This window comes from Nothobranchius furzeri, chromosome 10 (assembly GCF_043380555.1).
Source record: "Nothobranchius furzeri strain GRZ-AD chromosome 10, NfurGRZ-RIMD1, whole genome shotgun sequence".
Taxonomy (NCBI): Eukaryota; Metazoa; Chordata; class Actinopteri; order Cyprinodontiformes; family Nothobranchiidae; genus Nothobranchius; species Nothobranchius furzeri.
Window position 1 is genome coordinate 45,062,660 of NC_091750.1, and position 25,772 is coordinate 45,088,431.

Sequence of the window (25,772 nt, forward strand, 5' to 3'; positions counted from 1 at the left end):
GGGTAACTCTGTGTTCGTCTCTGGTTATCTGAACATGAAAGTGTATCAACATGAGTATCTGCACCAAAAATTGAAAAATGTTGAATTGTTGCCATCTAGAGCCACAAATGGCCCTTGGTCCACAGTCTGACACCCCTGAGCTGTGATCTGACCCATGCAACAAGATGTCAGACATGGGATCCATGATCTGTTACCTAAACCAGAAAAGGAACCTAATCCAGAGTGATGATATGTTGTTCAATGACAGAACAGACAGTAACTAATGAACCACCTTCCTGAAGTTGCCATTGTAACAAATCAACAGGAAAGAGAGATGACAGGAGTCAAAACTAGCTGCAAGAAGTGAGTGAGTGAGACAGCTGTCAGCAACTGGAACTTGGCAAAAAGGTGAAGTTTGAAAACTTGCTGCTCGGCTGGTCATCCTGGTTTCAGAGCTCTGGTGATGAACTCTGCAGGCTCCTCCCACAGTAAAACAGTTTTAAATGAATGCAAATGATCACAGAATGCAACTATATGAGGGTTTAATATTGTGTGAAGCTCCTTAATTCTCACTAGCTTTAATTTTGGCCCTTGTGGCAGAAATGAGAGCCAACTTGAGGCGTTTTCACTCTGAACTCAGTAAAATTAGGATGATCACAGGAGAACTTTGCAGGCAGATCAGCACATATGAGTCACAAAGTCTTTATGTAAATCCATCAAAAGGCAGTTTGTTGAGCCCACAGGCCAGATCTGGAGGATCTCCTCATCTCCACACAACTCGCTGGAGGAGTCAGAAACTTGTCTCTGATTGTTTCTTCACTCCACTGATGTCCTCAGATCTTCCACTGTCTTGAATAAAATAAAAAAACTACTGATAGTACAAAAAACTAACCATGTGTGTGTGTGTGTGTGTGTGTGTGTGTGTGTGTGTGTGTGTGTGTGTGTGTGTGTGTGTGTGTGTGTGTGTGTGTGTGTGTGTGTGTGTGTGTGTGTGTGTAAGACTAAGCTAGTTGTATGGGTGCAAAACAGGTCTACTTCCCTCTGGTGGAAGATCTGAGTAGGCAGTGAGTGCTGTTTTTATTCATATCCAGTAAAAAGTATTAAAGGTGTGGTTTACTTGTTTATTTAACACATTTGGCATGTTTCCCGGTGTGAATCAATGCCTTATGAGTAATAAAAAAAACTATGATGCTCCTGTTCTGAGATGCAGATATTTGCTGGTGCACACGTGGGCTTAAAACAGCAGCATCTGTCATAATTATCAATGATATTCGCACATCTTGTTTCTGATTGGCTAGCAGAACGCATTCAGCTATATTGCAAAGTCGTTATCACCAACACACTCTTCACTCTCTCTCCTTGCTGCAAAAATGTTTTTAAAAAAGCCTTCCTGTGGGCAGGCGCGAGTCATGATGGGTGAAGCCATGAATGCAAATTCACAGAGTGACATCACAGTGTGAGGATTTTCAAATCCTAGCATTTCACCATCTATTTTCTATCAGAAGCAAATGCAGGAGATAGTTGTAGGAGACAGTTTTCATGTTCATCCTGGATGGAAAACTTAGAGTGACTGATTATAATTAGAAATAATGATTTAAAATGTTTTGTCAGTCAACCACACATTTAAAAGTGTGGAATGCTGACAAACGATTTTTTCTGTGCCGACCCAAATGTGAAAACCCTAAAGCCTGGTTTATACCTCTCCGTGAGCTCCACAACGGAGAGACGAGTGTTGAAGAGGTCTTCACATTCGAACTTCTGTTCAGGCAGCGGAGTGTTGCAAAGCAATCCCCCCCCCCCCCCCCCCCAGGACAACGGAGGGGATAGCATTTTTCTGTGGTATCCTGACACCATAACACTCATGTATCTGATTATTTGATATTTACTAATGTGTTTATATATTTCAGAGCCTTTGAAACACTGACAAATTTGTCTTTAGTTCTCCTCCACCTCTTCATGTGGTCGCAACCTCTAAACCCACGTTTCCCATCGTTTTCTTTCACATTTGCTCCGTATTTGTACTCCTTCACTCACTGGTGAATAAAGATTCATATTTTTGGACTTTTTTAATGAAGCGTTTCTGTTCTGGGTCTGCCTCTAAATATCTTTTTACTTTTTATCGGGCAACGGCAGTGCTGGTGATGAATTTACAAGAGGTAGCATCCTGACCGGTCACAAGCTTGTCACTTTCCATCGACGTTAAAAATTTTGGGCATGCCTCCGTCACCCCCTGGGAACCCGTCGGAGAGCCCTTGGTGTTGCGTGTCTCTGCATTGACACAGATGGAGAAGTATAAATCAGGCTTAATGGACTGCTGTAAAGAGTTAGTATCACTTCAGGGTAGTGGTCCGGAGAGGCTGAACTTGCTTTCAAGGGAATCCTGCTCACAAAGAACTGGGAGACTTTTCATTTACCAAGTAAAGGGTCATTTTAGCACAAAAGTTGCTTAGTGTGCCTTAAAAGAAGCATTTGGTTACTGCCCCATTTTAGACATGATCAGACTATCCGTAGTAAATGGATACGTACCACAGGATTTTAAGGTTGCTGTGATCAAACCTCTACTTAACAAACCTCTGGATCCAGATGACCTAATGAATTATAGACCAATATCTAACCTTTCATTTTGAACTAAAGTCCTTGAAAATAGTGGCCAATCAAGTATGTGAGCATCCAAACACTAAAGATCTGTTTGAGGAATTTCAGTCTGGTTTTAGAGAGTATCACAGCACTGAAACTGCATTAGTAAAAGTTACAAATGATATTCTCATGGCCTCAGATAAGAATCTTGTGTCTGTTCTAGTCTTGTTAGATCTCAGTGCTGCTTTTGACACAGTTGATCACAATGTTCTTTTAGAAAGGCTTGAGCATGTTGTAGGGATCAAACTAACAGTGCTAGGCTGCTTTAAATCCTACCTGTTTGACAGATTTCAGTTGGTTCTTGTACATGCAAAATCTTGGTAAATGGTAAATGACTTGTATTTGTATAACACCTTTTTAGGGGTCTACAACCCCCCAGGGTGCTCCACAACACAGTCAATCATTCACCCATTCACACTCACGTTCACACGCTGGTGGGGGTTGTAGCAAAGCTGCCCTGGGGAACATTGACAGAGACGAGGCCTGCTGAACACTGGCGCCACCGGTCCCTCCGACCACCACCAACAGGCAAGGTGCCCTTGCCCAAGGACACAACAGCAGCATCTTCTCCTACTCTAGGGTTACTTGTGGAGTACCGCAGGGTTCAGTGCTTGGACCAATTCTTTTCACTATATAAAGGCTTCAAATTGGTAAAATAATCAGATGGCCCCCAGACTCTGGAATCTCTCCCCCTGAGCCTGTGATCAGTGGACTCAGTGGTCTCCTTTAACAAGCAGCTGAAAACTCACCTGTTCAGGCTGGCTTTGGTGTGACCTTCAGTCAATTCTTCATCACTCCCTTCACCTCATTCAGCTCTTTCTACCAATTCTGCCTTTCCCGGGATCCACTAATTACCACTTTCTTATTAATTTTCTATTTCCCTTTTCTTACGTTTTTTAATCACAATTTTTTCTTTTCCCAATTTTATGATATTTTAAAAAATCCTTTTGAAATCTTTATTTTTTTATTTTTGCTCTTGTGAAGCGCATCGTGATTTTCATCTTGAAAGGCTCTATATAAAAGATGGGTTAAACTTCCACTGTTATGCTGACGATACTCCGTTATATTTATCCATAAACCCTGATGAACCTAATCAGTTAAGTAGATTACAGGCTTGTCTGTTAAATCCAGACAAGGCTGAAGTTGTCACGTTTGGACCAGAACCTCTGAAAAGGAACCTGCTTAGCCAATCGCCTGGTCTGAATGGCATTAAATTAGCATTTAGGAATAAAGTAATAAACCTTTGGTCCAGAAAAAATAAACTCCATGCGGAAACTTTCCAGAGCTTTGAATTTGGATCCACAAATCACTGCAGCCAGTGTGAATGCTCTGACTGGACTCAATGATTTTTGGTCTATGTGGAAGCCGTACGGAATCCTCACTGCATTCGTTCAGCATTTGGTGTGAACGCGGCTTAGACTGCTTAAGGCCATACTGACTACTTTTCCACTCTCTGCTACTTAGTGCATTTTTTTTTATTATTTCAGCTGTTCTGCCAGGTTCTGCAGGAGGTTTCTTCCTTTCAAAGGAGTTTTCCTCTTCACTGTCGCCACATGCTTGCTTAGTATGGCAATTGCTGCAAAGTCTCTGACACAGTTTAGTGACTTCATGCAATCTGCTGGGTTTCCTTAGAAATGTTGAACTGAACTAAATCCAGTGTTTAATAGGTCCAATTAGAATGGTTGCTTTGTAAAGTGACTTGAGATGACATGTGTTGTGAAATATGGTGCTGTATGAAAAAACAAAATTTAATAGAATTTAGGTCTGAATTCAACAACTAACAGCATATAAACACCACACCCTGGCACCTAACCATAACACACAAAATGAGATACAGAGAGGAATTCCATAAATCAGAAAAGCTAAAAAAAATCACGATAAAAGGTTAATTGGAGCATTCCTGCAGTATTCGTTGACAGCTCTCCAGTGTTTCTGAGAAAAGAGAATGAAAAAGGGGGAGGACAGGGGAGGGCTGTTCACATCATTCAGTAAATTAATCATGCATGCCTGGATCATCTGGTTACCAGTTTGTGAGGCTGGGAGGACGTTCGGCATGGATTCTCTTGGAGGATGGATGTTCTGGATCGTGTGTGTGTGCTTCAGCGTTTGGGAGAATGGTGAGTTGGCTGGTCGGCAGTCTGTTGGGACAAAGATGAGAAATAATGGTGGCAACCTCTGCTCAGCTACAGCTTTGAGGGTTTTGGAGAATTTGCAAGGGATAAAGTTTCTTCAATTTTTCATAAAAGCTTTGTTTAAAGAACAACTGGAGGGAAACTTAATAACATGCACAAAATGTTTCCCATGGTTGGATTTCTAACTTGTGAAAGAATTTACAATGCAATGTTGTTTTGTTGAACTAACCAGGTTCCATTTGAACATGTTTAATTTAACTACAGAGGCTCATTTCATTTAGATGGTTTAAAAACTGCTGATTTACTAAGGAAGTGAAGCGGGTTGTTGTTCTACTCACTCTGATCACTTTGGCTCCCCCTCAAATCTGCCAAGTGTAATTAACAGCTGATGTGCACACTGAATCACCCACCCCAACACACACAAACACACATTGTAAATGGCCTGGGGAGGTGTCAGAGGAGGAGGTTCATTACTGCAGTAATGATGAGGGACAGGAGAACGAGCTAAACAACAGGAAACCTACAGTTGGAAGCAGATTTGTGACAATAAAGCATGTAAGGAACTTAGAATGGTGAAGAAGTCTGAAGCTGCTTATTCCACCGTGGTTCCAGCTGCCCTCAAGGTGAACATAAGGGAGTCCAGCCTGGAGGTGGTTCGAGGAGATTCCGTTATCCTACCCTGCTCTTTTTACACCTCCTCCCGCCTCTCCACGCTCAACATCATCTGGACCCTGGCTCGCTCCTCCAGCCCAGAGACCCCCATACAGGTCTGGATGTTCAAACACACCCATGATGTCCCTCTGACACAGCAACAAGCTGATCAGAGCATAACAACCTTCTAAATGACTTCCAGGTGATTGTTTACGACTACGGGCAGGTGATAGAAGACCCGTCCCTCATAGGCAGGGTGGCTTTTACAGGTACATGTTAGAACTAGTTCTTCTTTCTCTGGCTCAAACAAAACAGATTAAAGCTGATGGGTCTCTATCACAGGTCTTCCTCTGAGTGCCGACATCATCTTGAATTACACTCGGCTGTCAGACGCAGGGACGTACCGCTGCATGGTCAACAATCTACCAGAGAAGGCAGATCCAGGCATCGGGGAGCTGGAGCTCAGTGTTCTGGGTACTAAACCTTACTAAAGCCTTCTGTCCCAATAAGCTGCAGGGAGCCGAGACATTTATTCATGTGTTTGTGACTGCATCACTTTTTGTCCAACACCTAAAAATAGTTAAAGAAATGTAAGGCAGAATAATTGCTTTAAGGCCTTCGGGTTTGGTGTCGCCTCTAGAGATTCACCGACCTCGCATTAAAATGTTCCAGTGATTTCTGTGTTTTTATTGGAAAAATGGATTTTAATACAAAGATCAAAAGGATCTTCCTCACTGGTGTCACCATTGTTGCTCTTGGAAAAACAAATGTCCTGTTCTGTGAAAGCAGTGAAACCAGGGGAAAGTGAATGACAATTTATGAAAAAAAAAAGAAAAATAATTCTTCCATGAAGATTTAAAGATGGTATTTGATGCCTTTTAAGACAATAAAACCACAATTCTATTCACTCCAACAGCTGGACTGAGGTAGAGTGGAAGTCACATCTGAAATGTAAAAAGTGACATAGCTTTGGGTTCATTCCTGCAGAGCCTCCTTCCTTACCTGACTGCAAATGGGATGGAGACATCAACCTGGGAGGAAGCGTCCGTTTGTCCTGCTCCGTGGCAGAGGGTGTCCCGACACCGGACATCCGCTGGGAGAAAGTAAATCCAGAGGAAATCCCACTTCCCATCAACATGGAAGGTCAGTGTCACACAGCTCTTCCAAAGTGTGTGTGTGAGTGAGTGAGTGAGTGAGTGAGTGAGTGAGTGAGTGAGTGAGTGAGTGAGTGAGTGAGTGAGTGAGTGAGTGAGTGAGTGAGTGAGTGAGTGTGAGTGTGAGTGTGAGAGTGAGAGTGAGAGTGAGAGTGAGAGAGAGTGAGAGAGAGAGAGAGAGAGAGAGATTATAAATCTCAGATGTCAGATCCTAAAAACATAATTAGACTGATGCAGTGGTGGATCTAGGATTTTTCGGAGACAGGGGCCTTCAAGTGGCTACAGCATTTATACAGGGGCCACGTATTCAGCCTAACTTATACTTCTCCATCAGCTCCAAAAGGGACAGATACGCACGCATGGACAGAGACATTTTGCTCTCGGACTCCTCCTTCTCCTGGAGAGTGTTGCAAATGTGGCATACGGGGGTTGGCTGTAGTTGCCAGTAACACACAATGCCACCTGGAGAGTTGCACCCCAGGAAATAAGGACACACAGGTCCACTCTACAGATCAGGCAGGAGACGTGGTCTGACCAATGACATGCTTTTATTTAAAATATAAAAGAGAAAGAAAAGATACTAGATTAATCTGAACAGGCTGACGCTTACCAGGGTCCAATTCGGCCAACCAAACAAAACACACCAAACCAAACTAAAGTCACCCGTCACAGTGCCATGCATCTAGGAGATGCACGATGAAGGAACACACACACACACACACACGTGGAAAACTCCCACCACCAAGGCCGATGGTGCCCACTGGGAGCAAGCAGCCTGCAATTAAAGAAAGAAACGGTTAAAAACAAAAACAACAAACAGTTGGCTAAATGTATTAAAAAGATGGACAGCCTGCTAGTTCACCAGCCAGGAGTTGCAGGCTGTCTAAAATAAATAAAAATAAAGCAAAATAATTTATTTTAAAAGAGCAATCAGTCTAGCTGAGGTGCGTGCCAGACGTGCGCCACGCACAGCAAATAGCTAAACAGCTCGAAAGTTCCTGCTGCTGGAGACACAGGTGTTACACCAAATTCTACGACCCAACACAATTTGTGACCCCAGGGGGCAGTGTTGCATTTTGTTGCATCTGTACATCCTGAATTGGCATAAAAGAAGAAGATGCTACGTTCAAACCGTAAACTACGTAAGCTTTGAGGAAGTTGTGCGGCGGGGACCATGGTCACACAATATGAGAGTGGCTATCACAGAAAGTGACCATCTGCATCTCAGTAATAATGCAGATGTCTTTAATTTTCACTAAAGATAATAACAACAAAAGGTGTTTCGGGATGTTTGTGTCATTTTATTTCCCTTTTATCTCCACCAGTACATATGAGTGGCATTGGAGTGAACCAGATAATCTGCAGTGGTTTCTAATAAACTGAGGATGTGGATAACGATTTATTTCAATAAATGGAAGTTCAGAACATTTTACCTGCGGACCTCGCATGTTGTAAAATCAATGTTTGACGTTAGCAAACATTTCTTGTCAAAGCCATGGTTATTACTGCATTTATTGTCCCGTTTGTTTGCAATAAACATTGATAAACACTCTTTTTAATTTCCATGGTCCACGCCGCACAACTCCCTCAAAGCTTACGTCGTTTACGGTTTGTAGCATCTTCTTCTTTTATGCCAATTCAGGATGTGCAGACGCAACAAAATGCAACACTGCCCCCTGGGGTCACAAATTGTGATGGGTCGCAGAATTTGGGGTAACACCTGTTACTAATCATAAAAATCTGGAGAAGCAAAACAGCAGAGTCTGTGGAGGTCAAAAGCTAATTAAAATGAGCAGCTGAATGGTGAAAAGGGCAGGGTACATACCTTAGGCATGAGTTTGCCCACCTGAGCCAGCGAAACACTGGTACGTCCCAGAGCTGATCGGTCAGACACCAGCCACCACTAGAGCATTAATATGATTAACACAGACTCCTAAGCTGCCAACGCCAAAGGGATAATTTTACTTACACTTTGCACTGAGAGTTCCAAGCCCTGCTACATACACGACCGGCTCGACAACCCAGAAGTAAAAGCCAGTTTAGTGAGAGACAATCATCAAGGGAACCAACCCTTGTCCTTATAACAGGGCACCCTCTACAGGTGATTGGTTAAGCAGCATCCCCCCGCTGCAAACAAGCATCCTGCTACACAAAGCAACTCCCCGCCAGGCGCCAGGACAACAAAGGGCGTAGCGCTGTTCTGTGGTATCCTGTCCTGCATCTGGTTCAAGATAGTGTGTTTATATTGTGTTGATATTGTGTTTTTGTATTTCAGAGACTTTTTAACACGGATAAATCCTCCTCCACCTCTTCACGTGCTTGCCACCTCTAAACCCATATTTCCCGTCATTTCCATCCGTGAATAAAACGCTTGCTATGTATCATTTCACTCCTCAAGTCACAGGTGAATAAAGCGTTCATAATTTTAGAGTTTTTCCCAGAGGTATTTTTCAAGCTTCTGTGGCTAGATATCTTTGGCTCTCTTTATGTTTTTGAGGGTGCAATGGCACAATCACAAGCTTGCATTCTCCATCTCGTTGGACGGATGTTTAGAAAGGAGAGTTTGACTCCGCCCGACCTTGCGAGCCTGCTGAAGAGCCCTAGCAAGGATGGATAATGGCGTTGCGTGTGTCTGTCCCGATGCAGACAGGGGAGTATGAATTAGGCTTAAGTCCAACATCTGCGCACACAGTTTCACACTAGAAAGTCCATTTTGGCTCATTAGCACCTCTAGTGTTTGGACTTGGAATTGCACCCACCACTAAATAGATCATCACGCAAAGGATGAGTGACAGGACAGGGGCACTTCAGGAGCCAATCAGATTTCAGCTGGGGCCAATGCCCCTATGGCCCCACCCCTTGAACCACCAATAGGCTGATGCACACAGTTTAGTTTGAATTCTGAGGAATAAATGACTGAAAATTTTCACGTTAGTTTGCTCCTAAGACAAATAACATCTTGTGAGTAACTTTACATCAGATTTGTGAATCTGATGATACCTTATGAATGGAATGCCATCAGGGTCAAAAATCCCTGGGAGTGCAACCTTCAGCAAAAAGACAAGCACACCAAACACAACTGGCAACGAGTGAAGATGTAAATGTGTAAAACAATGTTTATAAATGGCAGAAGTTTTTGAACCGCTTCTTACAAATCACTAAATACATGTTGTCCTCACGGGCTTCCGTAGAAGGAAACATGGCATCAAAAATGGCGTTGCCCAGAGACTTAGACCAAGTCCCATGTATTTGAGACCTGATTTTTATGGTTATATGTTACGAAGCCGCCATTATTTCCCAATAATTGGACAGCCTTTAATTCATTTTCCAGAGATGAACAGTAAAAACTACACATTTCCATGTTGATTCCTCTGTAACCCACAGAAAACAGTTGTGTTCTCAGATCATTTCCCTCAGCAGCTCACTGATGTGTCTCTCGTCTCCCAGGGGACTTTTCAGGTTCGGTCCAAATAGTCAATGTGTCTTCTCAGACGTCGGGCTTGTATCGCTGCTCTGCCACCAACATCCTGGGAACAGAAAACTGCTACGTCAACCTGGCTATTTACAGCAGTGAGTATTTAATTCAGATGATTTTAACAACAATATTCTGACAATCCAAACCTTCTCAGACCTTCCCAGCAGACAGGGTTCGCGATGCTACAAAAAACATACGTTTGTGTCTACTGCTCAAATATTTCGTGATCATCTGGATGGTTTCTAATGAAAAATGATCAATGGATGAAAGTCTTCAAACGATTCACTTTTGGAATCAACCCCATTCAAGATGGCCACCACAACAAATCAACGTTAGCCAATGCAACAATGGCTACTGAGAATATTTAATTGAAATCGGGCTAACATTTTAGACATTAAAAACTAAAAATGCTTAATAAATGTTTCATAGAAAAGAATCATAATCAGAAAAAGCTTTATTGCCAGCGCTCCAGCGAACCAGAGCATAGGAACTTGATTCCGCAGCACAGCCTGACCAAGGTTACACACACACATGTAGACAGAACAGATACAGGCAGACCACGAGAGCAGCCATAACGGTGCTCATTTCAATCAGATGAAAAGGGGATTACATGAGGATAAATTGGCGGAGGGAAAAAAACAGACATAAATTACTTCAAAAGTACTTATGTTTGTACAATGGCTGAATTCCATTACTGTAGCAGTGCAAGCCTAACCTTCTCTAAATGGAATCCTCCCTCGTTAATCCACCACTTAGTGAGCTGTGTCTGACAGGAAATAGGCCTATGGTGGTAAATATGTCTGATAGATGAGATCAAGGGTAAGCATCATCTAACCATCCATAGAAATCAGACAAAGCCAACAAAATGTATTCCTGGATGTCTCTATCTAGGCTAGATTGTTATTAGTATAATTCTTTGGTGTGAAGAACTGGAGCATAATAATACTTAAAGGTGTTCACCGAAAAAACATTTTTTAATCATTTTTTCTGATTGTTTTTGGTCACTCAAACTTATTCTTGCAGGCGGAACATGAAAATAGTCTCCTACTCCTATCTCCTGCATTAGCTTGTGATAGAAAATAGACGGTGAAACTCTAGGATTAGAAAAGCCTGACAGATCTACATCACACTGTCACTTAACATTCATGGACTCACCCATCTTGACTCATGACAGGGAAGGCTGTTGTTGGTTTAGCGTCCAGGAAACAGCTGGTGGAAGATAACCGTTGTCATTAGCAACTCCACCACATAGCAGAACTCCTCTAGGCTTCTGTTACTTGTGGATATACAACATTAATGTTGCAAAGCAAATGGAGTCAGTGGTAGAGTTGTGATGCTGTTAGCCAATCAGAGGTGAAATGTCCAAATATCAGGATAAAGTAGTCCAAATGCTGTCTGACGCTTTCCTCTGATGTGGCAGTTTTCAAGTTCCTGAAACTGGTTCACCAGAGGATTTCCTCCCCAGAGTACAACTTACAAGGCATGCATTCTGTTGGGTATTTTTATATCCTGGAATGAACCACACAGGAGAGAAGTCAGTAAGTTTTATACGCTGCAGGAGAGGCAGCGGAGAGAGAGACTGTCCCAGAACCTGTTTATGCCCTGTTCCAATCAACTCTCTGGCGCGTTCTCTCTCTCCAGCTGGTTTTATTGAAACACAGGGAAACAAGGACAAAGAACAATCCATCACTGTCCACACTTAACCAATAACACTGTTGCTTTTAGGCTAAGGTGGGACATTCCAGACAGGAAGTCTTAATTTATGACTGACAGCCAGAAAGTCAGTAACCATGGATACCTGTTGCCAGACAGGCTATTTCACCAACCCCCACAGCATACCAGACAAACATCAGGGCTTATCAGCCGCTTTCCACAGTAAGAGAGAGAAGGAGAAAGAACTCTGTGGCTTACTTATTAACATATGATTCCTTAAAAAGGAACATTTAAGACAGTAATACATTCAAATCTCCAACACATTCCTATTAGAGATCACTGCAGATGCAGATTTCAGCAGTGAGTGATGTCATGAATCAGTGCCAAAAGGCTTCCACGGACTTCACTAACAGTACGGTTTAATTCTGTTAAAATGTGTCTTAAACCTGTTTAACCCTAACACCCTCCAATTGGGGGCCTCAGCAGTTTCATGTCCCAAACATCTACAACTGTCCATATTCTCCAAACAACTAAAACCACAAACAGCCCAGATGGGAAACAAGGCCATTTTAAATTGTAATAAATTAAGATACAATGATATTGAACTTCATTTTAGAAGAGCATCTGACCTTTTCTGGTGTCCTTGAACAAATTTAGTTGAGGACCCCTGGAATAAATAAAACAATTGTCTACATTTCCTAAATGGAATTTGAACTCATAACCTCCATCCTGTCAGCACTTTCACACAGGGCTGCTCTTCTAAAATAAAGTTCAAGTATTATTTTATCTTAATGTATCAAAAACCAAAAATTGTTTTGTTTACAATCTAAACTGTTTTGATTGTAGCTGTAGCTGTGCTCGGGGAATGCAAACAATCACTGACACTTGGGACATGAAACTCCAAAGGCCCCCAATTGGGAGGCGCCAGGGCCCAAAGAAAAAAAGCCTAGGGCCTAAACAGTTAATTTAATTCATCCTAGTTTTCCTTCTAATCTGCATCACCAGCAACTCTTGACATTTTACAAATGCTGGCTTGTTTGGTGACATCTGTCGATTTAATTTCCTACTGAGTTACAACCAATCAGCATGAGTTAACCACAGGCTCTGCCCAATGACTCTATTGGGCACATTCTCCCAGTTCAGGTACTCGCTTGGCCCTTGAAACGGTTTGGAAAATGGTCCCTTTGGGCTGGCCGAGTGAAATGGAGATGCTGTGAATTATCCGGAAGTTCTGATAGTGGAGACGGGTCATTTGTTGCTATACTTTTTACTACTTCTTTAAATAGCATCTCTGCCCTAAAGAGGGGACCAAACTTCTGCACAACACATTATTAAACTGTACTTTTAGCTAAAATAAACAGAGGCTCATTTGATCATTGTATTTACTTAATATATTTTTCCTAATAAATAATGATAACCTGTCAACTTCACCCAAATATTTCTCACCATTTTCTGTCTCTAAAATATTTCTATTTAATAATGATGACAGACATTTTTCTTTCCTACCTGCAATGTTTCACATTTGGTTTCACTGAAGCCTAAAAGCCATTTGTTTGACCAAGGTGATAACATTTCAGTTTGCGTAACCTTTAATAAAAGACAAAAACTGGATGGTAAAGTTTAGTGTTCTTTTAAATTTGGGAGGTTTCAATGGGATTTAAAAAAAATAATAATGTAGGCCAGAAAACAACCCTGAGGGACTCCACATTTAATTAAAGGCATGTGAAAAGTTACAAGCTAAAGGCTTCATTTATTTGAATAACGACACCATATTTATGTAATTTGAACATCAATCCATCATGAGGCACATAATCAAACACTTTCCCAAAGTCCAAATGCCAAACGGTGTTAGTTGAGTCCACTCTTTTACGATAGCAAGCTAATTTTAGCAAATGAGCTACAGAAATAAACCACAGACTTCTGCAGGGAACAATGAACAATCACTCAGGTTAGCTAAGGCATTTTTCTCACTGACCCTCACTCTGCTGGACTGCACTCATTCCCCTATCTAATTGTGTTTTCTGTGTTTGTAGCCCCAGACAGACCCTCAGGTTTACTGCAGGCAGTTCTGCTGACGATGGCCATGAGCCTGGTGTTGCTGGCTCTACTGGTCCTCATCCTGTGGCTGCATCGCACGGGGCAGGATGGCAGGTGGAGGCAGAGGAAGCCAGAGGAAGAGGAGTCTTACAATGAGATCCGCTACACCCCATCTCTGATGAAACGCTCATTTGTCTGAAGATCATCAAGTTCAAACATAAACATGGCGCCACTCAGTGACCTTTAATGACCATGAAGGAGACCTGGTGTAGCCTGAGTGCTGCTCCCAGCACAGCAACATGTTTTCAAATCAAAATCTACCTTCTGGTATTTCATTTGCAAATATAGCTTCAGGTTCTACCCGGATTTGTGGAAAACGAGCCCTTCAAATGGTGATTTTTCTTACCACCACTGCTGAATTAAACATGAGAATCTGCATTTTGTGTATATGTCTCCAGAGGTTCAGGTCTCTTAAACACATGAGTAGGAGCTGAGTGTGAACCTTTAATCATGAGCTGTGGATCATAACTCTCAGGTCTCAACATGAAGCAGACTATTGACATGACCTTAGCTCGGGGTTTTTCAACCCACTGCTCCAACACACCTGATTCAATGAATGTGGGTTCTTTGAAACACACTGCCAATTATTTTACTAGAAAACAAGGTGTGTGCCAGGAAATCTATCTTCCTCATCTAGCAGACGTGAAACTAGGTAAGGGGTGAAAAAGGTGAGGAGACAACATCTCTGGGGGGGGGGGGGGGGGGGGGCTGTATCAGTTATGTGTTTACGTTATTAATCCTATCATTTATTTGTGCACAAACAGCGGTTAGACAGAAAAGGCCAACAAAAACTATCTCTCCCATCGTGGCTTTGGCTTAGGTGTATACCCACTTTTTGTGCCACCGGGCCTGTTAATCACCAATTGATGCAAACCAGGTGTGTTGGTGCAGGTAGTGGCCCTCAAGGACCAAAGTAGAACAGTCCAACTTTAGATGAAGTCCTTGGGTCGTTTCAGTTCCTGTAAACACCTGTCATGTTAGACAGGAGAAACATACGGGAGTGTAAAGAGTGAAAGGAGACTGAAGGCTTGAACACTGTTGCTAACCACTTAAACATTCTCCCTCTCCTGATAATAACATTTTACTTTCTTTGACATTGAATGTGCTACTACTAGTTTACCATTTAATTATAGATTCACTAGGATAAATACAATAAAGTTTATCTCTCACCAAAAAGAATATTTACTAAGAAATCACAATGTAACCATAGAAACATTACTTGGTATATATGTTGTGTGTGTGTGTGTGTGTGTGTGTGTGTGTGTGTGTGTGTGTGTGTGTGTGTGTGTGTGTGTGTGTGTGTGTGTGTGTGTGTGTCTGCTCTGTCATCTCCATCCCCAGTGAGTCGTGGTGGATGGCTGCTTACACTGAGCCAGGATCCTCTGGAGGTTTCTTCCTGTTAAAAGGGAGTTTTCCTCTCCACTGTCGCTAAATGCTTGCTTAGTATGAGGATTGCTGTCAAGACTCTGACACTAGTAGGTGACTTGATGCAATCTGCTATTGATTTATTTTGGGTGAAAAAAGCTAACTAGTAATTATCTGAAGTTGTTTGTTGAACGCCGCAGGTTTCATAAGAACAACCGCTCACAAGCTTATCCTTTATACTGCTCACGTGAATCATTGTTTGTAGCAATAAAATAACTTTCCCTGGCTCTGTGGCGCTTACAACGGACACTCGAGGAAATGCATGCATGTATGCAGGCACACACACACACACACACACAGGCCGTCCTCCCCCTGTTGCTTTCTATTCTAAGGGGCGGAAATCCCACTTTATTTTGGGAAGATAATAAAAAAAAAGGCCATCTCTTGCTGTTTTGCAACTAGAGGGGTGGGCCTCCAGCATAAGCAAGTTCACTGAGAAACGAGCTTATAAGAGGCAAGATATCAGGAAATAATATAGAGTAAGACTCTAGATCCGGCCATTTTCTGCTCCCCTCTCCACCAACTAACTTCTGATCCTTGACTGCAAAAACTAGCTCTTGGTATGTGGAATGCCACCTCTCTGGTGGAGAAACAGCCAGAGTTGGTGGTTGAGGTTGAGAAGTTCCAGCTAGATATATTTGGACTCACCTCAATGCAAGGCTCTGACTCCAGAACCAGTTTCGGTGGGCAAACTTGTTGCCCCCCATCTTGGTGCCTGTACGTTGGGGATTTACCCCAGTGAATGAGAGGGTAGCCTCCCTCCGCCTTCATGTGGGGGACGGGCCCTGTCTGTGGTCTGTGCTTGGACACTAAACTGCAGCTAAAACTACCCACTTTTTTGGAGTCCTTGGAGGGGATGCTGAAGAGCGCTCCTTCAAGTGACTCCCTCGTTCTGCTGGGGGACTTTAACGCTCATGTGGGCAACGACAGTGAGACCTGGAGAGGTGTGGTTGGGAGGAACGGCCCCCTGATCTGAATCGGAGCGGTGTTTTGTTATTGAATTTCTGTGCACATCATGGATTGTCCATAATGAACACCATGTTCAAGCCTAAAGGCACCATGTTCATGCTCTTGGCACCAGGATACCTTAGGCCGCAGCTCGATGATCGACTTTTTTTTCATCTGATCTGCAGCTGCATGTCTTGGACACTCAAGTGAAGAGAGGGGCGGAGCTGTCAACTGACCACTACCTGGTGGTGAGTTGGCTTTGATGGTGGCGGAGGAGGCCGGTCAGACCTAGCAGGCCCAAATGAATTGTGAGGGTCTGCTGGGAACGTCTGGCGGAGTCTCCTGTCAGAAGGCGCTTCAATTCCAACCTCTGACAGAATTTTGAACACATGCCGAGGGAAGCGGGAGACATCAAGTCCAAGTGGGCCGTGTTCTGTGCTTCTATTGTTGAGGCAGCTGACCGGAGTTGCGACCTCAGGGGTGTCTGTGCCTGTCGTGGTGGAAACCCCTGAACCTGCTGGTGGACTCCAGCGGTTAGGGATGCTGTGAAGCTGAAGAAAGAGTCCTATCGAGTCTTTTTGGCCTGTGGGACTCCAGAAGCAGCTAAAGGTACCGGCAGTCCAAGCAGAATGCGGCTCGGGCGGAAGTGGAGGCAAAAACCCGGGCATGGGAGGAGTTTGGTGAGACCATGGAGCAAGACTTCCGTACGGCTTCGAGGAGATTCTGGTAAACCATTCGGCATCTCAGGAGAGGAAGGCAGTGCGCTACCAACACTGTTTATAGTGGTGACGTTGTGCTGCTGACCTCTACTCTTAGTTGTGGATCGGTGGACGGAATACTTTGAAGACCTCCTCAATCCCACTGACACATCTTCCAATGAGGAAGCAGAGTCTGGAGACTTTGAGTTGGACTCTCCAATCTCAGGTGCTGAGGTCACTGAGGTGGTAAAAAAAACTCCTCAGTGGCAAGGCCCCGGGGGGAATGAGATCCGCTCGGAGTTCCTTAAGGCTCTGGATGTTGTTGGGTTGTGTTGGTTGATATCGCGTGGACATCGGGGGCAGTCCCACTGGATTGGCAGACTGGGGTGGTGGTCCCCCTATTTAAAAAGGGGGACTGCAAAGTGTGTTCCAACTACAGAGGGGTCACACTTGTGAGCCTCCTTGGTAAGATCTATACAGGGGTTCTGGAGAGGAGGATCCGTCGGATTCCAATCCAATTTTATTTATAAAGCGCATTCACAAGGCATTACAACCAAACAAGGCGCTGTACACTAAAAATGTTGGTTAATTAAACAGGCGTTATATAAACATGTCGAACACAGATAAAAGATAAAAAGGAAATACAACAAAATTCCCAAAAATAACAGCTAAAAATCATTAAGACACAGGGTGAAGTAAAAATAGGAAAAAAAACATTTTACAAAGAACCTCAATAATACGGAAGTCGATAATTGTGGAGTCAGTTTATAAACAGTGCAGATGTCAGTGAGGTTCATAATTATGTTGTATAAGCTAGGTTGAAGTATTGAGTTTTCAGGCGTGATTTAAAAATGCTAGCTGTTGGTGCTAGCCTCACTAGCAGTGGTAATGCGTTCCACAGCTTCGGTGCACAGACAGAGAAAGCCCTCTCTCCACGGCTTTTTAAACGTGCATTCGGAACAGCTAGGAGGAGCTTATCTTCAGACCTGAGAGCACGCGGCGGGTTGTAGTAATGGACCAGTTCACACAGATATGGAGGAGCTTGATGGTTCAAGGATTTGTAAGTGAGAAGCATAATTTTGAAGTTTATCCTGAACTGCACGGGCAACCAGTGGAGAGATTTCAGAATTGGAGAAATGTGTTGTCTTCTGTCAGCTCCAGTCAGCAACCTAGCTGCTGAATTCTGGACCAGCTGAAGTCTAGAGAGAGCTGCTTTACTGATGCCATATAAGCAGGAGTTGGAGTAATCCAGCCTTGAGGTGATAAAAGTGTGGACCACTGATTTCAGAAGACGTACACTCAGGATGTGCTTTAGTTTTGAGATGCGTCTTAGTTGGTAAAAACATAATTTAACTGTGTTATTGACCTGGGCATCCATCTTCAGAGCCTGGTCCATTTTTACTCCAAGGTTGGAGATTACAGAGGATACATTAGGTGAGAGATAGTTGAGGTCAGGTTGTTGAGTTGCCGTGATACTGTTAGGACTGAAAACGATTAAGTCAGTTTTGGAGTCATTGAGATGGAGGAAGTTGTCAGCTAGCCATTGCTTGACCTCAAGGATACAATCAGACAGAACTTGCGTTGACTGAGTTGGCTTAAATGAAAAATAGATTTGACAGTCGTCAGCGTAAAGATGGTATGAGACAGCGTGCTTTCTGAAAATGGCTCCTAAGGGCAGTATATAGAGGTTGAACAGTAACGGGCCGAGAATTTAACCTTGTGGGACACCCCAACGTAGAGGCTGTGACTCTGATGAACAGCCGTCCAACATGACCCTAGCAGACCTGTTACAAAAGTATGACCTAAACCAATCCAGGGCAGTGCCTGAAATGCCAGCCCAAGTGTGAAGTCTTGTGATCAAAATGTCATGATCGATCGTGTCGAATGCTGCAGATAGATCCAAAAGTACCAGAACCACATGGAAACCTGAATCTAAAGCCAGAAAAATGTCATTAAACACCCGAACGTGAGCAGTTTCAGTGCTGTGCTGTTGTCTAAAACCAGACTGACAGGTGTCCATTACCTGATATTCATTTAGATGGTTCACCAACTGTGCATAGACTACTTTCTCAAGGACCTTAGATAAAAACGGTAATTTGGAAATTGGTCATAGATTAGAGTAATCGGTGGGATCGAGGCCGGGTTTTTTCAAGATTGGTTGAAATTGGTTGGATTGTCGAACCTCAGATTCAGGAGGAACAATGTGGTTTTCATCCTGGCCGTGGAACACTGGACCAGCTCTATAGGGTGCGCGGGGCTTAGTCCAACTAATTTACATGTGCTTTGTAGATTTGGAGAATGCGTTCGCCCACGCCCCCTGGGGGGCCCAATGTGGGTACTCCGGGAGTATGGGGTACCAGGCCCTTTGATAAGGGCTGTTAGGTCCCTGTATGACAGGTGTCAGAGCTTGGTCCGCATTGCTGGCAGTAAATCGAGCTCCTTTCCGATGAGAGTTGGACTGTTCATAACTTTTATGGACAGGATATCTAGGTGCAGCCAAGATGTTGAGGGAATATGTTTTTGGTGGTCTAAGGATCAGGTCTCTGCTTTTTGCAGATGATGTGGTCCTGTTGGCTTCATCTGAACGTGATCTTCTGCTTTTGCTGGAGCGGTTCGCAGCCGAGTGTGAAGTAGCTGGGATGAGAATCAGCTCCTCTAAATCTGAGACCATGGTCCTAAATTGGAAAAGGATAGAATGTCTTCTCCGGGTCAGGGATGAGGTCCTGCCTCAAGTGGAGGAGTTTAAGTATCTTGGGGTCTTGTTCACGAGTGAGGGAAAAATGGACCGTGAGAACGGTAGGCGGCTCGGTGCCGCGAGGTGGTGCTCACTCCTCACCCCTGCCACATGGACCCAAGGGATAAACCATCAACCCTGCTCAATGGTCCACTTTCCTCGCAGGGTCACATCCGTTAGGACAGTGGAAGGGTTAAAACAAGTCAGAATGAGGCTCGGTAGCGCGTGTGTCCTCCACGTGCCTGTAGGACCTCCCTACAACACCTGGCCATGCTCCTGATGAGGTGGTGGATAGTCCCTCCTCCCAAAACCTAGATTAAAGCATCCATCCACTCCTGGCCAGTCTATGGTGGATGGAGCGAGACGTGGTGTCCCAGATGTGCTCAGTTGGATTCAGGTCCGGAGAACAGACGAGTCGGTCCAAAGCATCAATGCCTTCGTCTTGCAGGAACTGCAGACAAACTCCAGCCACGTGCGGTCCAGCATTGTCTTGCATTAGAAGGAACCCAGGACCAACCACACCAGCATATGGTCTCACAAGTGGTCTGAGGATCTCATCTCGTTTCATAATGGCAGTCAGGCTAACTGACGAGCACATGGAGGGCTGTGCAGCCCCCAAAAGGAATGCCAACCCACACTATTACTGACCCACTGCCAAACTGGTCATGCTGGAGGATGTTGCAGGCAGCAGAATGTTCTCCACGGCATCTCCATACTCTGTCACATCTGTCCAATGTGCTCAGTGTGAACCTGCTTTCATCTGTGAAGAGCACAGGGCCAGTGGTGAATTTGCCAATCTTGGTGTTCTCTGGCAAATGCCAAAATTTCTGTACGATGTTGGGCTGTGAGCACAACCCCCACCTGTGGATGTCGGGCCCTCATACCACCCATGGAGTCTGTTTCTCATCCTTTGAGCAGACACGTGCACATTTGTGGCCCGCTGGAGGTCATTTTGTAGGGCTCTGGCTGTGCTCCTCCGGTTCCTCTTTGCACAAAGGCGGAGGTACCGGTCTTGCTGCTGGGTTGCATCAAGTACCGCAGCAATTTTCTAATGTTGGGATTTCTCGCACATACGGCAATAAAACCTTCTGAGCCACTTGTGTGGGTTGTAGGCTCAAGCTACCACTAGAATGAAAGCATCACTAGCATTCAAAAGTGACCAAAACATCAGTCAGAAAGCAGAGGAACTGAGGAATGGTCTGTGGTGACCACCTGTTCGTGCAATTGGGCCTAAAAATGATTTAAAAATCAGTTTAATGCTAACTTTTCACCACTGGAGGGCATCAATCCCCCTTCCCACTCATATGAAGTCAGTTTAAATGAGGAGAGTGATCATAGGGCATAGCGGGCAACTGCCCGCTGGGCCGACTCTTTCATCTTTTATGGGCCGGTGTCTGTTATTTATTTATTTTTTTCCTGGCCTCTAGTTTTTGCCTACAACTTGTTTGCCCCGCGCCACGCGACGAGACGCCTCGTAAAAGTTGGTGGATTGGCCAATTGGTCATAATACACTGGACGCAGAGCCGGATTAACGCAAAGGCAAAGTAGGCACGTGCCTAGGGCCTGATTGGCTGGATGGGGCCCAGACAAAGGGACAAAATTAAAAATAAATAAATCAAAAGTAAAATGTACAAATGTCCTGTCATGATCAGAGGCAATAAGACGCAGCGTTCTCAAGCACAAACCGCTTTAAATGTCCATATACGACCAAACTTTCAGTGATTTCAAAATGCTCTAAAATAGAAAATTGCTGTTTCCACAGGGTAATTCCACTTTAGATCAACCGTATACAACCCCACAGTGATACCATATCAATATCAAGTCATTCTGATGTTGCCTTCCAAAATAAAGACCTTTTAAATTGCCCATATAAGACCAAACTTTCAGTATCACTGTGGGGTTGTATACTGTTGATCTAAAGTGGAATTACCCTTTGGAAACAGCAATTTTCTATTTTAGAGCATTTTGAAATCACTGAAAGTTAGGTCAATTATGGGCAATTTACAAAGGCCTTTATTTTTGAAGGCAACATCAGAATGACTTGATATTGATATGGTATCACTGTGGGGTTATATATTGTTTATCTAAAGTGGAATTATCCTGTGGAAACAGCAATTTTCTATTTTAGAGCATTTTGAAATCGTTAAAAGAGTCGGTCAAATATGGGCAATTTCAAATTGCTGTGGTTTGATAGTGTTGATACAAAATGCAACTACTCTTTGGAAATATGACTTTTGCTTTGAAGAGCATTCTGAAGTCATTGAAAGAGTAGTTCAAAAATGAAAATTCACAGGGCTTTTACTTTGAAATCCAAAATAAGATGGCCTTGATATTGACAGGGCGCTAATAGTGAACAAGCCTAAATTATTTGTTATTATGTTCTTAGAATTTCTGATAATTCACTCGAAGTTGAATTTTATTTTGAAATCCGGTTTCCCCAGATCCATTCCCGTAATAATTTGAATAGACGGGAAACAGAAAACAAACTGGAGGCTGGCTTGACTGCAATGCTGGAATTGGAGGCTGACTTGACACCAGTGGTCTGCAGAGGCTGTCAGCAGGAGCCTCCAGAAAGGGTGTTAAGCTACCCACTGATCCTGCAAAGTGGTACCAAATTGATGACAGGATGTGTGAGTACTTTGCACTAAACCATCCCTCTCAAAATATTGGATATTTCTCTGCATCACAGAGGAAATCTGGAGACATAAACCGAAGCTTAACCAAGGAATATTTCTTTAGACGTGTTTCTGCTGTGATTGAGGCATGTGATGCTGGAAAGATGAAGATTATCCCGGAGTGGAGAATGCTAAATGGTTTCCTTAGTAAGTGTTGCTGGTTTTATTAATTTTTTATTAATGTTCAGATAGCATAACAAACAATAAGTTCACACTCAGAAAATTGACACAGAATTTCTGATTCAGCAGAGGCAACAACAGCCTGAATGAGCATAAAGCAGGATCGAAACTTAAGATAATGTTTTCATTTTATTAAAATACTTTCTTTTAAGATTATAGATTCTATAAAATTTATACTGTAATAATTTAAGCTGCGTGTTTATAGTTTGTTTTGCGCCTTTAAACATGCTTCAGTCCATTAAAATTCATCTATTTCTTCTTGAATGTCTTTCCACTATCATGTGATTAATTTGTCAACATTTATAAATGTTGTAAGCTATTGTATTTAGCAGAAAATCTTTTTAATTAAATGTGTTGATTAAATGTAAACAGAGCAAATAAGATAATCATGTTTGCTCTGTTTACACAGTTTAACGACACCTAGTGGTTATTTACTGGTACTACTGCCTTGACATTGACACTCCTAATGGATAAGATGAGGATAATTTATTAGCATTTAAAACAGCTGTGTAATGACGTATAAATTAGTAATATCAAAAAATAGTCTGATAAAATGTTTAACATACAACAAACGACTTATTCTGGCACACAAACAACCAATTTGTAACCAAAGACTAGTGTATGTAAAACGTGAATGAACTTTTTTAAGTAATTTTGGTAAGTTTCAGGTTTCAATTCATTAAATAACATCGAGGGGGGGGGGGGGGGGGCGGCTCTGGCTGGACGGTAACTCAGATAGAATAACTATCACACCACGGTGTGACGTGAAGACCATTTTTGTATCCATCTCACGCTCATTGCGTGAGCATTGGCAGCCCTGTGAACACATGCAGGTCTGTGGCTCATCGGTTATTTCCCTCATGAACTCATAAGTCATATGGATCATGATACCTGCTTTTGTGCCTCTGCACCAGCTTCCACCACTCGCCACAAATGTGGGATGGGGTTCAGAGACACCATCACATCACCGAGTGCCAGAAGCAGCAGTCCTCAAAAGGTCCAGGTCATCCACTGGTAGGTTTAAGGAGGTGTGGCTTGACGGGTTAAAACAGCTCTTCTCAGAACCACCCGTTTCTGTGTGAGCCTTACATTTACAGACAGGCCAGGCGTTTGGCATGGTACAGTACACCCAGATCTCTGCCTTTATTCAACAAGGTAAATGTGCTTTTAAATTCTAGGGCTGCTTTAATAAAAGGAAAAGAACTGACTCAAAATCACCAATTTGCAAACGAAGACACAAAAACTTTAATTTAAATAGAAGAAAAGAATCACATAAAAAACTGTACAGAACATTGAATTAACGTTCTTAAATAAAAGACCTCCCAAAACAACTCGATTCAAAATGAACTGGTAGGGTGTTTGATATTTTTTGTGCAAAAAAGATGATTTTCTCCAAACTGCACATTTTCATCGTGGAGCGCTTCAGTCCTCGCAGCTCCCTACGGCAAAGAAAACTCAAGAATCCCACCCGAAACTCAGCAAATAGTGTCTTTGATGAAGGAACCAAAACCCAATAATAATAAAATAGATTTATATTTTAAATATATATTTATATAAGAAACATGCTGTACATCATTTCAGAGATTAACAATCCCTTTTTGACACCTCTGTCTGTCTGTTAGCTTGTGCTTTCCTGACTCCCAGCAAAAACAAAAACAAACAAAAAAAATCCCCGTTTCTTTATTTACAAAATTAATATATAAAAAAACAGCACTGATCAAAAGAGTTTTTTCCTGAGCTGAGATGGTGTTTGGAGAGAGCTACTGACACACGCTTCACTTATTGTAGCTCCTGGCTGACAAGTTCAGAGCTGCTAGAAGAATAAATGTTCATAAGCAGCTTAAAGAGGAAAACTCGTGGCTTCAGCAGCTGAGCGTTTAGTAACAGAAACCCTAACTCTCCCTCTAAATGTTTAGGTTTTTTTTTAAAGTGGGGCTGTTTAAAGTCTGATATAGGTCAGCGTGTTCTGTTTAGAACGGATCCGACAGACGGGTCAAGCCAATCAGAGGAGGCCGCTTTCTGTACTGGTGACAACTGAAAGCTAACATTTTGGTTCGTTATGCTGCATTTCAGCTCAATGAAAATCTGAATGATGCAGCCATGGAAATTCCAACAACTCCACTTAAAAACAAACTCCTCCTGTAGAAAAGTCTAATTCTCAGGGTTCTGGTCTTGTTCCTGTTTCCTGCGAGTGTTCTTATATTAGAGATTCGTGTTATGGCACAACGTTATAACTATTGCAGACACAAGGAATAATTATAAAACCAACAGAAACCCACTGAAGCAGAGGAAACGCAGACAGCTGCTCTCCTGTTTACTACAACCCATCAAAAACTCAGTGTTTTATCTTTTCACAGTGGTCAAAAATAGTGCAAGAGAGGGAAAGAAAACATCTCCAATGTGAGTTGTCAGGAAAATTCCAGTTGAACTGCAAACTCAAAGGCCCATCAATGTGTTTTAAAACTGCTGCTGTGCAGAGCGCCTACAAGCAGCCAGACTCCTCTCATAACCTGGTTCGGACCATCGGCTAGCTTAGCTTGGTCTTGACAAGTTGTGACTCCCCATAAATGCACGACACAACTCAGCTAAAACCAAACCCAAACACTGTGAGAAGATCGCTGTTGCTGAGATGATGAAAAAATGAAGAAAGGGGCAAAAAGTTTGACAGAAGGCATTATACCAGCACACCATGAGGACAAACCCTGTAAATATTTGTGTAAGACAACATTCAGATTAATAATCCACTTTTGCTTTTTACTCGTAATCTCCAACTTAAACGCTGGATTAACTCTGGTAGAAACAGCAGAAGTAGTGGGCTTCTTAGTAGTAGCAGTAGTACAGTAGTGTGTGTGTGTGTTTGTGTGTGGGTGTGTGTGTGTGTGTCCTACCTGATGGGGTGCTACTAACCCCTAAGACAATAAACAGCTCTATACATTGATTCTTCAAGTAACCCCCCATTCATAAACAGAGAAGCCCCTCCTCTTGATGATGACCAACAGAAACCAGACCCCCCCCCCCCCCCCCCCCCCCCATCTCCAGTCTGATTCAGGACTCTGTAAACTAGCAGATGCAACACCACCCTAGCTTGGATGGAGGGGATCTTTTTCGGGGGAGGGTGGGTGTGTGTGTGTGTGTGTGTGTATGTGTGTTGGGGTCACTGACAGTTGCTCCAAGCCAGCAGGAAACCAGCCAGAGCTGTGGAGCAGTGGAGGAGAGGTCCTAAATGGTGACGTTCACACAAGGCTCATCGGGTTTCCACGCATCCTTCAAAGCAACAAGCTGATGTTTTTTTTTATTGGCTATGAAAAAAATAAATCAAATGAGGGACATCAGA

General features: G+C 43.1%; 1 protein-coding gene across 1 annotated transcript; it reads left to right on the forward strand.

The window, feature by feature from the left end:
• Positions 1–4,651: 4,651 nt before the first annotated feature.
• zgc:165604 (immunoglobulin superfamily member 11) lies at positions 4,652–14,345 on the forward strand. Its single transcript, XM_015960734.3, has 7 exons — positions 4,652–4,733; positions 5,361–5,515; positions 5,602–5,668; positions 5,742–5,873; positions 6,387–6,542; positions 10,001–10,123; positions 13,715–14,345. Exons 1-7 carry the CDS (start codon positions 4,670–4,672, stop codon positions 13,915–13,917), a joined length of 900 nt encoding a protein of 299 aa, XP_015816220.2. The 5' UTR covers positions 4,652–4,669; the 3' UTR covers positions 13,918–14,345.
• The last annotated feature ends 11,427 nt before the right edge of the window (positions 14,346–25,772 follow it).

Excerpts from the sequence above, each read along its gene's own strand:
- zgc:165604 (XM_015960734.3), top strand. The coding sequence starts at position 4,670 with ATGGATTCTCTTGGAGGATGGATGTTCTGGATCGTGTGTGTGTGCTTC. Across the intron at positions 5,669-5,741 it reads AGGCAGGGTGGCTTTTACAG|GTCTTCCTCTGAGTGCCGAC; the intron begins GTACATGTTAGA and ends TCTCTATCACAG. Across the intron at positions 5,874-6,386 it reads GCTGGAGCTCAGTGTTCTGG|AGCCTCCTTCCTTACCTGAC; the intron begins GTACTAAACCTT and ends TCATTCCTGCAG.